General features: G+C 38.5%; 1 protein-coding gene across 2 annotated transcripts in view; it reads right to left on the minus strand.

Annotated features, from left to right (window-relative positions):
* LOC150082979 (voltage-dependent T-type calcium channel subunit alpha-1G-like) overlaps positions 1–15,194 on the minus strand; it is a 149,937-nt gene that overhangs the window by 68,245 nt on the left and 66,498 nt on the right. For both annotated transcript variants that reach the window (XM_090377712.1, XM_090377711.1), the window contains exons 12-17: positions 10,236–10,391; positions 8,969–9,110; positions 8,591–8,826; positions 4,160–4,336; positions 785–1,002; positions 223–640 (exon numbers count right to left, since the gene is read on the minus strand). In XM_090377712.1, the coding sequence (XP_090233838.1) occupies positions 223–640; positions 785–1,002; positions 4,160–4,336; positions 8,591–8,826; positions 8,969–9,110; positions 10,236–10,391 (1,347 nt within the window). The remainder of the gene's footprint in view (positions 1–222; positions 641–784; positions 1,003–4,159; positions 4,337–8,590; positions 8,827–8,968; positions 9,111–10,235; positions 10,392–15,194) is intronic.

Consider the following 15,194-nt stretch of genomic DNA (forward strand, 5'->3'; position numbering starts at 1 on the left):
ATGTTTTTATAATTCCGGTGTACGTTTTGATATCCTCCAATTATATCCATTGTTGTCAAATTAATTAATATGCCATTTATTATTAAGTTTGCCTAATTCATTAATTTAGGCAGCTAGCTGCCTAAATTAATGATTTAGGCACATGTACTTTTTTGCATATATTCTGCGCACATCAAATAATGTATTTATAGTAAGGTATAAAAATAACAACTGAAAAATTACCTTTTCGCTCAATTCGCATTTCTCGATGTACATTTCGTTATCTTCTTTGATTTGGACGATGTCTATTAGGTTATTGGGTTTGAATTCTTCTTTGGTGGAGGAAGCTGCTGCTGCTGCAGAATTCTTTCTACTGGGATTCAGATTAATACTGTTCAGAGAATTCTGAGGTGATAAAGTACGATGACTAAGAACGCTACTGTTCACGGAACTTTTGCGGCGAGCGGGTTCGTGACTAGGCGAAGAGGTGGTAGGCAAAACGTTGTGAGAGGAACAGTGACTCTTGATGGAGTTCTGCGGGCTGAGTGCCTTCGGGCTATTGATGGTATTTTCGGTCCTTACCAGAGGGCGCATATTGTTTGGAGTGTTCCGTAATGTAGGTACGCCTCCATTGCAGTGACTGTGATCTGCTGCTGGCAAGCTGGAAATAGCAAAAACACAGCGAAAGATGAAATCTATAAATATGCTTTAACTGAACAAATATAAAAACTTTGGTTAATTTTTAATATCCATAATAGCCGACTCCCAATAATGTTCAGATACTGAATTACCAAGAACTCAATACCTTGTGACTTGATAATTGGCAGTCATGTTATTCAGCATAACCTCTTCTTGTTCCCCATCGGTTAGAGATCCGCTGTCTGAATCTACCAAACTTTCTTTGCACCCTTTTCGTTTTTTGTTCTTCCACAGGCTGTTCTTTCGCTGGATTCCGCAAGAGTTGTTGCTTTCGTTACCATGATTAGCTTTGCTAGTGGGAAGTGGCGATGCATTTCTTGCAGCCTGCAAAAGAGCAAAAGGAAAATTTTGGTTTCCCGCAAATAAAATCATTTTTAAAATAATTAGACATTGTATAATATAGGGTGGACAGCGTACTATATAATAGCAAAAGAACAATAAAGAGAATTCTCGAATACAGACCGAAGATATTGAAACACTTTCTACTCAGAAGGGAGAAACTTTTATGGTCCCCTCCTCCACTGTGGAGTTAGCCAGTCTCAGGCGAAGGTTACGCATCTCCCCTCAGTGTGCGTTTCATTGGATGCACGATATTGCAGGGCCAGAAGAAAAGCGTAATTGGACTGACGAGGAATGGTAACGTGCGTTCTTCACAAATGAGTCCAGGCAACGTCCAGTTTTTCATCCCACGAAACAGATTATTTGTTTGTTTTGCGGGATGAAATATTACAGGATAAAGAAACTTACAGCCAACTTTTTTGACCCAAATATTTTAAGGATACTTTGCTGCATGGCCAGGAATTGATGTATTCCATCAATAAGAAAATATTGTCTAAATTTTAATAATTTCTTATGAATCTGTTGTTCAACTGTACGAAAATATTTCATTTCTATTTGCTGAGGATAAAGATTCACTCGGCAGCAAATAAGTCGGTTCAGCAAATATCTTCAGAGCTGTAAGTTCTTATTCTAATAAGTTTCGTCAGTGTGGTTCAAATGCGTCTTTAATACGTGGACGTTAAATGTAAAATATTCACGGAGTGACAGATCGCGAATTCAGTCTGAAGATATCAACTTGAAGGATTTTGTTCCCCCTTCTTAAAAATTGCTTATGAATGCCGGAAGATTCTTTGAAGCGGAAGAGAGTCTGCCTTGATAACTTGGCTATTTGGTTTCCCTTTCATGTAGATCTTGACGCTATCTTGCCTGAGATCTAATTAAATTTGTCTGGCGTAGAGGCATTTTCCAAGTTGCGCGTGAGAAAAACCAACCAATGCGAAGAGTAAATGAGCTTTGGTAAGAAGTTCTCAAAGAAATGATTTTTTTTTCCTACTCAAATGTAACTTAAGAAAAAACCAAAGGCTCAAAGAAATTAAAGTCCCGAAGAAATGTCACTTCAACTATAAAAGACGTGCTCCTGCTATTTGGCGAATATTACCAAGGAACTGAACTAAGGCTTTTTTTTTAAGTACGCTGCAGTACTCTTCACCCACCCTTCCCCCAGTTCGATAATTTTAACTTTCATAATACCCGCATTCTCCGAAAGAAGAAGAGATTGGATTACGTACAGGCCTCTTTAAACCGAATTGTAAAAATATGCTTAAGGAAGATAAAATTAAGAAAGTCTCCAGAGAAGGTAAGAGATTGATTCTCTTTTTGCAGAGCGGATTAAATATTAAAAAAAAGAAAGCAGTTATTACATTATAAGGAAATAATGTAATATATTTTAATTAATTTTTTTAAACTTGTCGTTGAAAGGCGCCTTGGATTAGAAATATTTCATTGGTTACCTTATTAAGTCCCCTTAAAAGAGCTGCGGAATGTTGCCTGCAGTTTTTCAAAGAAATGACCCTTAAAGGTGGTTTCTTAGGCAGCTAAAATTTGCACTGCTTCTGCCTTTGAAGGAATTGCTTAACAGGTTAAGTAGTAGGGATTAGCCAGCACGCAATTCACGAGCGAATTGACTGTGCTCGAAGAGATCGGTGGAGATGTCTTAGAGGCCTATGATCAAACTTTTGGATGGTTTCCCTGATCTAAGATCAGTAGCAGACAAACTATCACGCGCTTTTCAACGATACCAGTTATGATGAAATTCTTGGTACTCCTCGGATTTCCATTCATAAACAGAAACCTTCATTCTAAAGACGTTTAGTCAGTTTTCTAACGCTGGTTCCACTTTGTTGAATGCATTTAATTTCAGAGAAGCAGAGAACTTATTCATCAGCAATAAATAGAAATTATTATTAAATTTAAAAATAAAACAGCGCATTCATACTATTCCCATAACGTAATCATCCAATTCTGATTTAAACTTATCCAAACTCACTCTTTCCACCATATTTGGAGGAAATTTATTCCAATGTTCGACAACCCGCTGCCTGTCGGTGAACTTCACGAGATCCAACTTCTGTTATTCCCTGAGATTTGATGTTTATGCCCCCTGGTTCTTATCTCGCCTACAAAGACCTTTCTCATTCATTTTACCCAATCCCTTCAGTATCTTAATCAGATCTCACCTGAGATCTCTGGGTTTCAATTTTTGGCACCCACACAATCCACACCCCAAGCCATTCTTCATATGTGCATCGCTTTGTACTCATCACCAATCTGGTCGCCCTTCTCTGAAACCTCAAGAAGTTCTATGGCTTTTTTTAAGTATGGTCTCCAGATCTGAATTCAAATGCTGTCTGGCCATCACCTTTTAAAAAGGGATAATGATGTCCTTCTCCCTACTAGCAAAGGCCCAAAAAACACAGACAAAATACTACGGGTCTTCCTAGCAGTCTGTTTATACTGCATGAAAAATTTCGTGTCAGACTGGATCGCAACACAAATAGTTGCCATTTTAGGACCTTATGTGCAACCGAATGTTTTTCAAATCTTTTCTAAGCAAGATGGCTTCACTCAAAATTTTAAACACCCTTCTCACTTTCAAACCATCAAAAGACTTTGACAGATTATTCTTGGATACCCTCATCAATATCCTTTATGAAATCGAACGTAGGAGAGGATCCAAGCTGAGAGACCCCACTTGTTGCGATGATCAACCTTGAAGAATGACCATTCATGATAACCCTTTTCCTTTTATCTCTTAGCCAGCCTGCAGTCCAGTTACTCGTAAGATCCACTTGGGGTTATTGGATCTTATGACTCCAACTCCTTCCAGTTTACATAGCAGCCTTCCATGAGGTACAGCATTAAAAGCAAATGGATGCTCAATGCAGTATGAAATCTTTGTTATTCTCTGACACAAAACAGCATTAATTAGTTTCCAACAGCCCAAGCGTGGACCAGTCCATCTAATTACATTGCAAAAGTTGTCTCTACATTTGATCGGGAGAGGAAGGGGTTGGTTTCTACACTACCTCGAGGAATATTTCAATAAAGTATAGTACTTGGTCTTTTTTCTTTTGTATGCGAACATTTATCATTAGGAAATAGAATCAAAATGAAACAAAAAGGAAGAATCTTTAACAGTTACCTTGTTTAGAACAGCATTTCCTGATGGTGCGCTGTTGGATGTTGTGCTCTCCCTCCTTTCTGGACGAGGTGATCCACATATAGGAACAGATACTGGATTTAAGTTGACAGTGGTCTGAGTATCCTGGTTCCCAGGTTGAGAGGTAGAATGGAAATTGTTAGTGGACGAAGCGCTAGTCTGGAATATTGGAAAGAAATAGTTAATATTATTCATCTATTTGTACTTTCTCCACGGCTTGTGGCAGAAATTCATTCAAATAGAAACACCAAATAGTTCAAATAAAAAAAAATAACGAAAAGAAAGAGAATTTTATGACAACAACGAATCTTCTAACATTCTAATATTAAATGAAATCTTTCAAAGTTTTAACTCAATTTCATGTGAAGACAACGCTATTAAGGGTTCTTCTTGTAAATTATCAATATGGAAGAAAGTTTTCTGTTTATTGCGGGTAGTTTAAACTTATGACTGCGTTTTCCATTGAAGTGGAAGATCCGCTATTGATCTTTGCATGGCCCGAGAGTATTCAAGCGATTGATGGATGGCAGTGGCGAAGTTCTGTAATCGTCTGTACGTCAGCGGGCGTGCCGCGATGTAGAGAAGGGTGGAAGAATGTAGGAGGTAAGTGGTTACAAGAGCCAGGGAGGGAACAAAAGCAGTCCTTTTGGCACAGTAACATTCCAGCTGTTTGACGGCAGAAGGTGGCAGGTGGATTTGTATGGTTGTTGGGTAATCTTGGCAGGAATAGTTTAAATAATGCATTTTAAAGTAGTTTAGATTCTACTTGTGTTTTCTTTGGTCACAAAGATTAAGAGGGCTCAGAATGCGGGCACTGATCATTATTCATCTGTTTTGAGTTCAGGGGTATTGTTTTGGGCTGAGATTGAAGCCAGCTAAAGCCATAGCGTATGTGTCTCGCCTGAAGATTAATCCAGAAAGGGCAATGAAAGGGTGTATTAAGTTAAAGATAGTAAGTATTAAGATTGGATATTTATTTTGAATGTAAATAAGGTTAAAGTTGGAAGAAATACAAGAGAACAAACAGAGACAGCGCAATGACTAAGAAAGGGGTGCCATTTGAGAACAGGTGTGAAAGGGTTGCTGAGGGCAAGAACAACAGGACCATAAAATGGGATTCTGAAGCAAACAGGAAATTAGTGGACGTCCAGTGTTCGCATCAAAAAGAAACGGCGTCAGGGTGGCCTGATATTTTGGCAAGTTGGCCGTATTTAGATAGGAAAGTGTGAACACGAAACGGACATACTGCTGTGTGAAAAAAAATAAGAAATTTCTAGAGAAGGGTTGATTTGTGCGCTAGGGAGACAGTTGGGTGATTTGTTTTTAGCAAATAGGAAGGAATGAAAAAATTAAACAGTATGGGGATTGGTTGGAGTCCTTGGGGGAGGAGTTCCAAACTTGAGAGAAAGAGTAAAGTTCGGGGGGAGTAATTGGTGAAAGTGTCCATTGTGTATCTGACTTCTCGGTGGCCTAAGAGGAGAAAGTCGCGAGTTTGCAGGTTGAAGTGGAAGTAGATTTTTTTGGTGGTTAGAGTTCAATTCTCGTGGTAGCAAGATGAAGAAGAAAAAAAAAAAAAGAGGAAGAGAGCCTGATCCGGCATCGGAAGGCAGTGTGCCCAAGAAATGGAAGAAAGCCTGAACGCAAGGAAATTGGAAGTGTGGCCATTTCAGAACATGTCTGTTCCTTTTTTTTATTGAACCCCGAACTCATGGACTCATAATCTAAACTCTATAAAAAATTGATTGATTGATAGTTCTTTCTAAAAAAAATTATATTTGAAATAGGCAAGTTAGTTACTAAGGTTGAGATAATTTGTTATGAATGTTAATGGATATGAAATAATGTAAGGGTGGTACAGAGGTAATAAATAAGAAAGAAATAGTATAAAGGAATTAGTAAAGAAATTATATTTATAGGGGTACCGTAAGGATATGTTAACCTACATTAAATTAGGCCAGGTGCCAACACAAGATAACATACCAGAAGAGGTGTAAAGAGAAAGTCATTTTATTAATAGAGAAACTTCATGAGAAAAGAGGGATGACTAAGATGGTAACTAAGGTAGAATGAGCGATTTGTAGTAAATATTATTGATGTAAGAGGATACCAATTGTAATATACTTCATGTGTTAAAGGTTAGAAAAAAAATATAAAAAGAGTAATAAGAGTTGAAATGAGTTTACTGATGTAAGTGATAAAAATTGGTAATATAATAGAATGATAGAGTAATCATCTAGGATTCGTAATGAGTAAGATACAACTGATACAAACTGATGTTAATAATTTGAAAATTGAGAATACTTTATGAGGGAGATATAGTGTATTGTACTAGTATGGTTCGTATATATACATATATTGAAATGGGTATGTAATTATTTGTTTATTTTATGAAAATTCTGTATAATGTTCATTAAAGGTTGTAAATTTTTATTGAAAAAAATGTGTCTTTAATGTTCTGCTGACACCTCTTTACACACCCTGGAATCTAGAATTTTCTGTGAATTGCAGTCAGATTAGCGTAATGTGGGGTGGGCTTGAGACGTTAGTAGGATGGAAGTCAAAACAAAATAAACTCAACAAAAACAAGACAAGTAAATAACATTTATATTTCCTCCACCCACAAAGTCTTTCAAACGCTTTTAAGTATCCAAAATCCCAGAGTGAGATCAGAACAGTGGGGGGGGGGGGGGAAGAGAAAGGAGGATGCTCCAGAATTCTAAGTTTTGCAATGATGTTATTTTTTCGGTAAGGAGTTAATGTCGTAATTAATCGAACTGATGTGCTGGACCAAACCTAATGATAGAAGCAACAAACGAATAACTCCGTCTTTATTCATTTATCATTCCTTGTCTGATCTGTCTACCTGACCTATCTATTACAGTTATTAATATATCTACCTTGTTATGGAAGTGAAACTTGGGCACTCACCAGAAGAATGGAAGAGAAGCTAAGAACTACACAGCGAAGAATGGAACGAATTATATTGGGAATCAGATTGTTAGATAAGAAGAGAAACACATGGATTTGGCAGCAAACTCAGTAAAGGACATTCTTATCAAAATAAAGAACTGAAGTGGACTTTGGCAGGATATAGCTCGAAGACAGATGGACCAAGAAAATAACAGAATGGTACCCAAGAGGAGCTAAAAGAAAACCAGGAAGACAACGAATTAGATAGACAGATGAAATTCACGAGTTTGTGGGCAGTAAATGGGTGGCCACTGCACAAAGCAGAAGGAATTGGAGAATTTCTGGAGAGGCCTTCATCCTGCAATCACCAAAAGAGGCCTTCATCCTGCACTCACCTGATGATGATGACCTTGTCTGAAGAGTAGAATATGTGGAACTGCCAAAGATATTGGGTGTCTTTTCCTCGGATGCATGTCTAACCAAAAAACTTCATCATACCATCCATCTGCTCTTAACTAATCACAAATGAACAATCTTATCTACGAAATCTTTTCACCCAATGATATTTCTGATTCACCCGATGAAATATGGCATCGTAATACATTCCAATCTCTTGCAAAAACGATTAGCTGCAATGTCTACTTCTCTTTACTTCCATCTGTTCGACTTCCAGACAAGATTAGATAAAGGTAAATTCCATCGACTGTCATTCCTTCGCCCCTTCATGTGCCGAATTGAGGCTCTTGTGGAACCTCAACTCGGCACATGAACTCCTTCGTTTTTTCAGCAGAAAGAGATTCGAAAAATCATAACGCTACCAAATCATCTGTCCTTACATTATTCCTCCAGAAGTACAGCAATTCCTGATACCATTTGGTATTTGAAGAAAGCAAAATAACTATTAAGAACTGACAGTTTGGTGAAGCGCTAAAACTTCAGTCACTTCAAACAACAGAGGTACTGTGTGGATATTCAAGTAGTAAAGATACTACGAGCATTACACAGCGAGGGAAAGAAAATTCCAAAGTAATGAAACGAACGAATAAATAACGCATATTTATCCTGTTGTTCTCGCATAAGTAATAACTATGACGTCACCGTTACGTAACGCTTGCAGTTGCCACGGCAGCCGGCAACGGACCAATCGTAATCACCGGTTGCCGTGGCAACGAAAAATACGCCGCGGACGGACACGACGCGCCACCTCGAGGCGTTCATAACGCTGCACGCTACACGGCAATTAGTAACGGCAAACACTTAAGTAACGACTGAAAAAAAAAAAAAAACACCAAAACAATCGGTTCCAAACAATCACAGTGAGCCGTACAAATTTATGTACGTTTCAAGAGCGCTTCTGTCACCGTTTACACCATTTCTTCCAGGTAATGGGCAGTTTTTGGTTCGTGTATGCATGTGCGTTGTGTGCGCGTGTCATATGGATGGCAATCAATCTTTTCTGACTGCCCGCGTCATGACCCACTTGATGGCGCCCTTGTAACTTACCGAGGACTTGTCGATGGTTTCAATCGATTGGGAACTGATGTTAAAAGCCATCATCGGAGACAGTCGATCCTTAAGGTCGCGTACTAGCGGCTCCAGCGTGGCATTCGGTGACCCCTGCGGAGTAGCGGCCGTGTGAGTAATAATGGGTGGAAAACAAAGAGTGTCCGCAGACGGCAGTGGCTCGTTCTTTTCTTTAGTAACCGATACAGATGGTGGAAGGTAGCGCATCCTGGTTTCTGAAAGGCACGAAGAAAACAACGGATTGTATACAGATAGTAAGAGTTTTCAATGTCAATGATGAAGTTTTACTTTTTTTCCAACAGGTTGTCAAACATTTTAAAGTTGTACCGGAAAAACCACGTGCGCTTTATGACCTACCTTTTTCGATGTTATCTTTTGGATCGTCATCTCTCGATATATACCGAAAGCTTCCGTGATGATCGTTTCCATCGCAATTATAATCTAGATTTCTGGATGGACCATCGTGCGTTAATCTTTCATCACTTTTCTTCCTATCATCCTAAAGCAAATAAACAAAGAAGATAATGTTTCCTCTTTCTATCACTGAAAACAGATCTAATTACCATCGGAAATTTCCATGCCAAAAAAAAAATTAAAATTATCAAAATAATGAAGAATACGATCATCGAAATCAAACGTTGGTATTGTTGAATTCAGAGTTGGATGTCAAAATCAGAGTATTCTCGCTTACAGAGATATTCCAAATTTATATGCTTTCTGAGACATTAGAAGTTCAGGTCAGTAGATCCCGGCTCAGTCTGACAATTATCTAGTAAGATGAAGACATGAAGTTGGTAACATTATCAAGAGAACTGCCTACTTTATTCAAATAACGGCCCGGATCCAACCAAAATAATGTGCATTAGTAGACTCAGCACTTGAAACTAAACCGAAGTTACTTTCAGTAAATACCTTCGGGACTTGTTGACAGTTTCCACGGAGACTCAAGAATTCTATTTAAGCAGTTGCCATAGTAACCGTCAGCAGGTCTCGAAGGTGAGTATCCATTACGCGGATTCATCTCTTCGTCTTAATTATTTTCATTGCTGAGAGCGCACCATTAAAACCTTGAGGTGATCATCCAGGGCTGTGTGATATGGAAATCGATGTGCCCGGGTACATTCTTGCGAGATACCAGATTTCACCTCACAGAAGTCTCCACGTCTGCTTGAGGTTCCATTGCAGGTGACTTAATTATAATTCCATAAACGGTATACTTGACAGGAAAACCAAAACAGAAGTTTCCTGTGAAAATCAAAATGGCATCCGTCTTTTATAAATCTTTATTGTAATATTTGTAAGGCGTATATGTAAAATTAAGCATCAGTTTCCTCCTATAACTTAAAGCAAATGATGTTTAGAGTCCTAATTAATATTCTTTCAAATGTTTACTAAAAGATTTCATAAATTTCTCAAAACATTTTTCATATCCTTTTTAAATAAAGTATGCAATTTTTAAAAGTTTGTTATTAATTCTGCATTAATCACAAGAGGACATTTTCCAATCATCAAGTTAATAGAAATGCCTGTTCCGGCTAAATAAAGCTCAGTTTCTGAATTATACTTTAAAATTGCTTATAAAATGAGAGTTGTTTGACACTTTAGTTTAAAAGAATATATTTACCTCTTGGGAAAACCCTTCAACCAAAATAGCCACCAGCAAATTAAAAAGAACATAATTGCCAAAAGTCATTAGCGCAACGAAATACAAGGCTGCCCAGTGGGAGGTTCGCTCCATGCCATTGAACAAGACGACGTTCCAGTCTTCTTGGGTAAGAATCTGTATCGCAATACGTAAACAACTGTTATCAATGAAATTAATCTTCGAGCATTTAAAATGACATTTAAACTCATTTGCAATATGTGATTCAATCGAGGGACACTAAATTAATTATTATATCTTTCAATTAATAATTAACTTTTGAATAAAATATGTAATATAATTTGTAAATGCAGTTGAGTCATCATTGATAATCAAATTTAACCGTTAAGCACTTTTAAATCTTTTATTTCTTTAATTTAAACAGTACAGTTTTTTTACAATTAACCCTTGAGAACACCTTCTATCAAGAAAGAAGCTTTGATTTTAGATGATATTCAAAGCTAAATGGCTAATATCTTGTACAATACTCGCCAAACATTATAAAGCTCTGCCATATTGTAAAGCCCACTTCCTATTCAATCTGGATAAGAATTTAATCCGAAGTGGGTTTATATTCGTTTTTCCGAAATCAGCGTTGTCCATTTGTGTGTCTGACACACAAATGGACAATGCAAAATCTATCAAGTGAGTCATTGACATATTAATGTAAAGTTTTGGAAGTTGGGAAAGAAATTCCTCACGTCATTGACAGGATTCGAACTCAGGTCTTTGCCGCCCGGTGTGGGGAGGACGGTGATTATACCAACTGTGCTACACACGAGAGCAATCTTTGGTTTATAACATGAAAAGCTTTAAAAAAAAGCGACAAGAACGTGGTTATCATTACCAGTGATACACCTGATAAATGGCTTCGTGAGTTTCCATTTCCAGAGATAAATCTTTGGTACGTTACTATTTGGCGACTTTTGCAATAATGGCAGTTACCAGTGTCCCATCATCTGAAAAGGTGCATGACGATTGGAAACTAATGAACAAAGCTCATTCCTCGAAGCCAGAAGTGTAAGGATCACTCAACAGGAATACACTCTGATAGATTGTTTGAAGAAATAATAACTGTCTATTCGAACTCTTACGAATACCATCCCGAGAGTGACTCGAAAACTTGGATTTAATCTAACGTAAGCTTAAAGGAATCTGTCTGATACAGTGTGGTCAATTTCATTTCAAATCAGTTTTATTTTTTATTGGTGGATGCCTCAAATGAAAGACAGAGAAGAGACAGGGGAGCATAGAGGGAGATGGTGCAGGGGAGTGAGTCCGTGGGGAGGAGTGGAGATGAATGAAGTAGGGAGGAATGGGGCTGTAGATTAAAGGAAGTGGTTGGACCAAGACACCATATGGGAAATAGATCAGGATGGAATAGGATGTCCTCTGTAAGGGTGGATGGGTGGTTGACAGTTGAACTTCAGCACCGCAAGAGAGTTATCCCAGGGTGAAAAAATTTTGAAGAGTAGTAGAAAGAGGTATTAGAGAATACAGATACCTCGGCAAAATAAAATAGGATATGATTGTGGGATGATACGAAAGTGGAGGGTAGAGGTTGGTAGTCCAAGCCACCAAAGGGCAGGCAGAGTACAGAATACAGAGAATACAGAGAACGATTCCTCAGAGGGTAGGGAGGACAGTTCTACCTCGATATTGCGGGTGAAATATCTCACACCTGCAATATCGGTTGGGGTAAAAAGAATAGAGGAATAGGCTAGAGGAGTCTGTAGGAAGGGTAGGGGAGAGGTTAGTGAGCGGGAAGTGGAAAGAAAGTAGTGGGGATGGAGAGAGGGTTTCAACTGGAAAGCAGTGGTGGATCATGCCAACATACTGAATGCTAAGCAGATATAAAGCAGAGTGCTCTTAGGAGGAAAGGAGGGAAATGCATTATCATCACAGCAGGTGATTAAACGACAGGTGGAAGAATTATAAAAATGGTAGAATAAGGTGTTAGAGGATTCAGTAAATAAGAAGGGAAATGGGGTTGATTGTTATTGGGTTTTAGAAGCATCGGCAACTAAGGTCATGTTGCTCCGTGTATACTGTCTGTAAATTGGGTGTGTTTGGAGGTCGATTTTCTGTTAGCTCGATGAAAAGCCATAGTTTCCGGGAGATGAAAACCATGCTACCCTCGTCTGACTGACTAACTTAGCCACGTTGCAGAAAAGCCCCGTAAAAATTCCTCCCATCATCGAAAGGACTCGAACTCGGGTCTTTTGCACCGGGTGTGAGGAGAACGGGGATCATACCGATTGTGCTAACCATGATGGCTCTGCCATATGGAAGACGGAACAAATACTGAGAACAAGTGTCCTCTGAAGGGAGAAACAGTGCAAGAATAGAGCTTCAAGAGGTACATTCCGCAGGACTTAGTAATTATATGAGTGATAGAAAACACTTCCTGCCAGTATAATTAGCTTTTTCAGGCAGATTTTAAATTGAGGGCGTGACCCTCTGCACGGACAAAATCCATAGAACCAACAACCTCCAAGAAATATCAAATATACATCCTACACTATGAACTCCAGAACTCCAAAAAGATGATAATGCAATTACAATCCAATCACTGAAAAGCGTTTGTGGAAAAATATTCTCAGGAATGGACAGTGCAGTGCTTTTTAATGTGCTCTTTTTCAACTGAATTTCAGACTTTTATTTGTACATACTTCTGTTCGATTAACTGCTAATTTTAACTTTGTACTGACCAAGAAAAGTTGTAACCTTTTACAATTAATGGATATTAGCATAAAATCCCCAATTAATATGCTCTATTAAATGATCTTTTACTATTGCCGTGACGATGTTGCTAGTATCTCATATGTATCGAGTGTTATTTTAATATTACACTCTCGCAAAGAGTGAAATATTAAAATAACCACAACAACAGTAACACGGTGTTACTGTTGTTGCTGAAGTAGTGCGAAGAGCATTGTAAAAAGTCGTCCATCACGCCAGATGTGTTAGCATAGTGAAAACAAACAATGCATTTAGAGAATTCCTAGCTCTAGAGAATCTTTTACTATCCTCCAGTGGCCAGGTTTGTGTGTGTTGGCTTCTTCAACATAACCCCCGTTGAGACAACACTATATATATAATATAATTTCCCATACCTCTTGGGAGAATCGGTGGTAAATTTGAGCGTGGTTTATCTTGACAACACGGCCAACTCTTTGGAGAGCTCTTGTAAAAATACACGATTTCTCTGGCGGATGTTCAAAGTTGCCTTGACCAACTTTTTTCCACCTGTATATAATGAAACCCCGCCTGGACCAATATCGAGAGTCTCAGCCACAAAATAGGATTCATAAAAATGTCACTTTAGCCATTATAGTAATAATAGGTACTTCCATGGTTAAGGTCCTGGTTATACCTATTTACAGATCGAACGAAAATATTTCTCTCGGGAATTCTTTTCATTTCCGTCTGATCCTGTACATCTTTTTCTAGATGGTCTCAGGAATGCTCAGAATTCGCTAAATCCATTTGGCTTCATTTACACCTCTATCCTCTTATACTGCCCTCTACAGTTTTACATAAAACGTGCAGCATATTCATACATAAACAGTTCTTTAAGCGTTAAAGGTGTGTCAAAATACAATCCTTTAGACAAAATATAAGTAGTATTTCGAAGATTATCCTGTGTTAAAATAAAATGAGAGACCCTTTTAATTCATGTATTAAATTAATTAACTATAGTGTAGGTAAAACTCTAATACTTAATATAATAAATACAGTGGATTCTTGATGACAGAATTCCAGACATGCCTATATTGAACTGGCGTTTTAGGAGCATCAGCGACCAAGGCCATATTGTCCTTAAATAGCGTGTGTTCTGTGGTCGGATTTCTGTTTACTGGACGAAAAACTCCAGTTTCCGGGATTAAAAACAATGCTACCGACGCCTGAGACCAACTAACTCAGCCACGTTGTGCAAAAGGACCATAAAAATTCCTCAAGTCATCGATGGCACTCGAACTCAGGTCTTTTCCACCCGGTGTGGGAGGACGGCGATTCTGCTATCCACCGGGGCACATCTCTATAATTTTCAGTTTGTGTTCTTCAACCCTGCCATCCACAATCCGAACACTTGTCCATTTCCGTGAAAATATCATGAATGCGTTGGACTGGTTTCGAATATGCACCGAGGAGACTAAGACCACAGCGCTTTTTGTCCAAAACGGGTGGTCGGTTTGGCAATTTGCTGGATAAAAAACACTATGGCCCTGTACTAGCTAAATCTCTTACGAAGTGGAAAAAGAACGCATAAATTTCTCCCTCTTGAAGAGAATTGGCCTCAGGTCTTTCACACACGGTGTGGAACAAGAACAGTTGTTGTAAGGTTCTAGGAGAATCAACGACTAAGGCCATGTCGCTTCGTGTATAATTTCTGTAAATTGCGTGTGCTAGGTCAATTTATTGTTTTGTTGGACGAAAAACCCACTTTTCGGGAGAAAAAACTAAGCGACATGGCCTTAGTCGTTGATTCTCCTAGAACCTTACAACAACTGTTCTTGTTCCACACTTTGTGAAAAAGGCCCACAAAAATTCCATACGTCATCAACAGGTATTTTCGAACTGAGGTCTTTTCCAACCGGTGTGGGATGATGACGATCTTACAAATTTGCTAACCACGAGGGCGTGGAAGGACAGCGATCGTAACCAAGGTGCTAGCTGCGAACCTTTACCTTAAGTATCACTGAATTCAAGTTCAAGATCAACAACTGACAGCGGTTAAAACGTTGCTTAGCCTGGGATCAAGAGGACTTGCATTTACAATAAGTTAATAGCTTTCCCTTGGATCCATAGAGTTCGCTTCCGAGTTGGAGGTTTCTCCATTCATTCTAGTTCATCTCATGCTATTTCGTCTAGAAATAGCGTTATTACGTAGAAAGACAAGACTAAAAAAAAAAAGCGTGACCTTGAAGAACACAAACT

The sequence above is a fragment of the Mastigoproctus giganteus genome, chromosome 7 (genome assembly GCF_048544385.1).
Source record: "Mastigoproctus giganteus isolate SK-2022 chromosome 7, ASM4854438v1, whole genome shotgun sequence".
Classification (NCBI taxonomy): Eukaryota; Metazoa; Arthropoda; class Arachnida; order Uropygi; family Thelyphonidae; genus Mastigoproctus; species Mastigoproctus giganteus.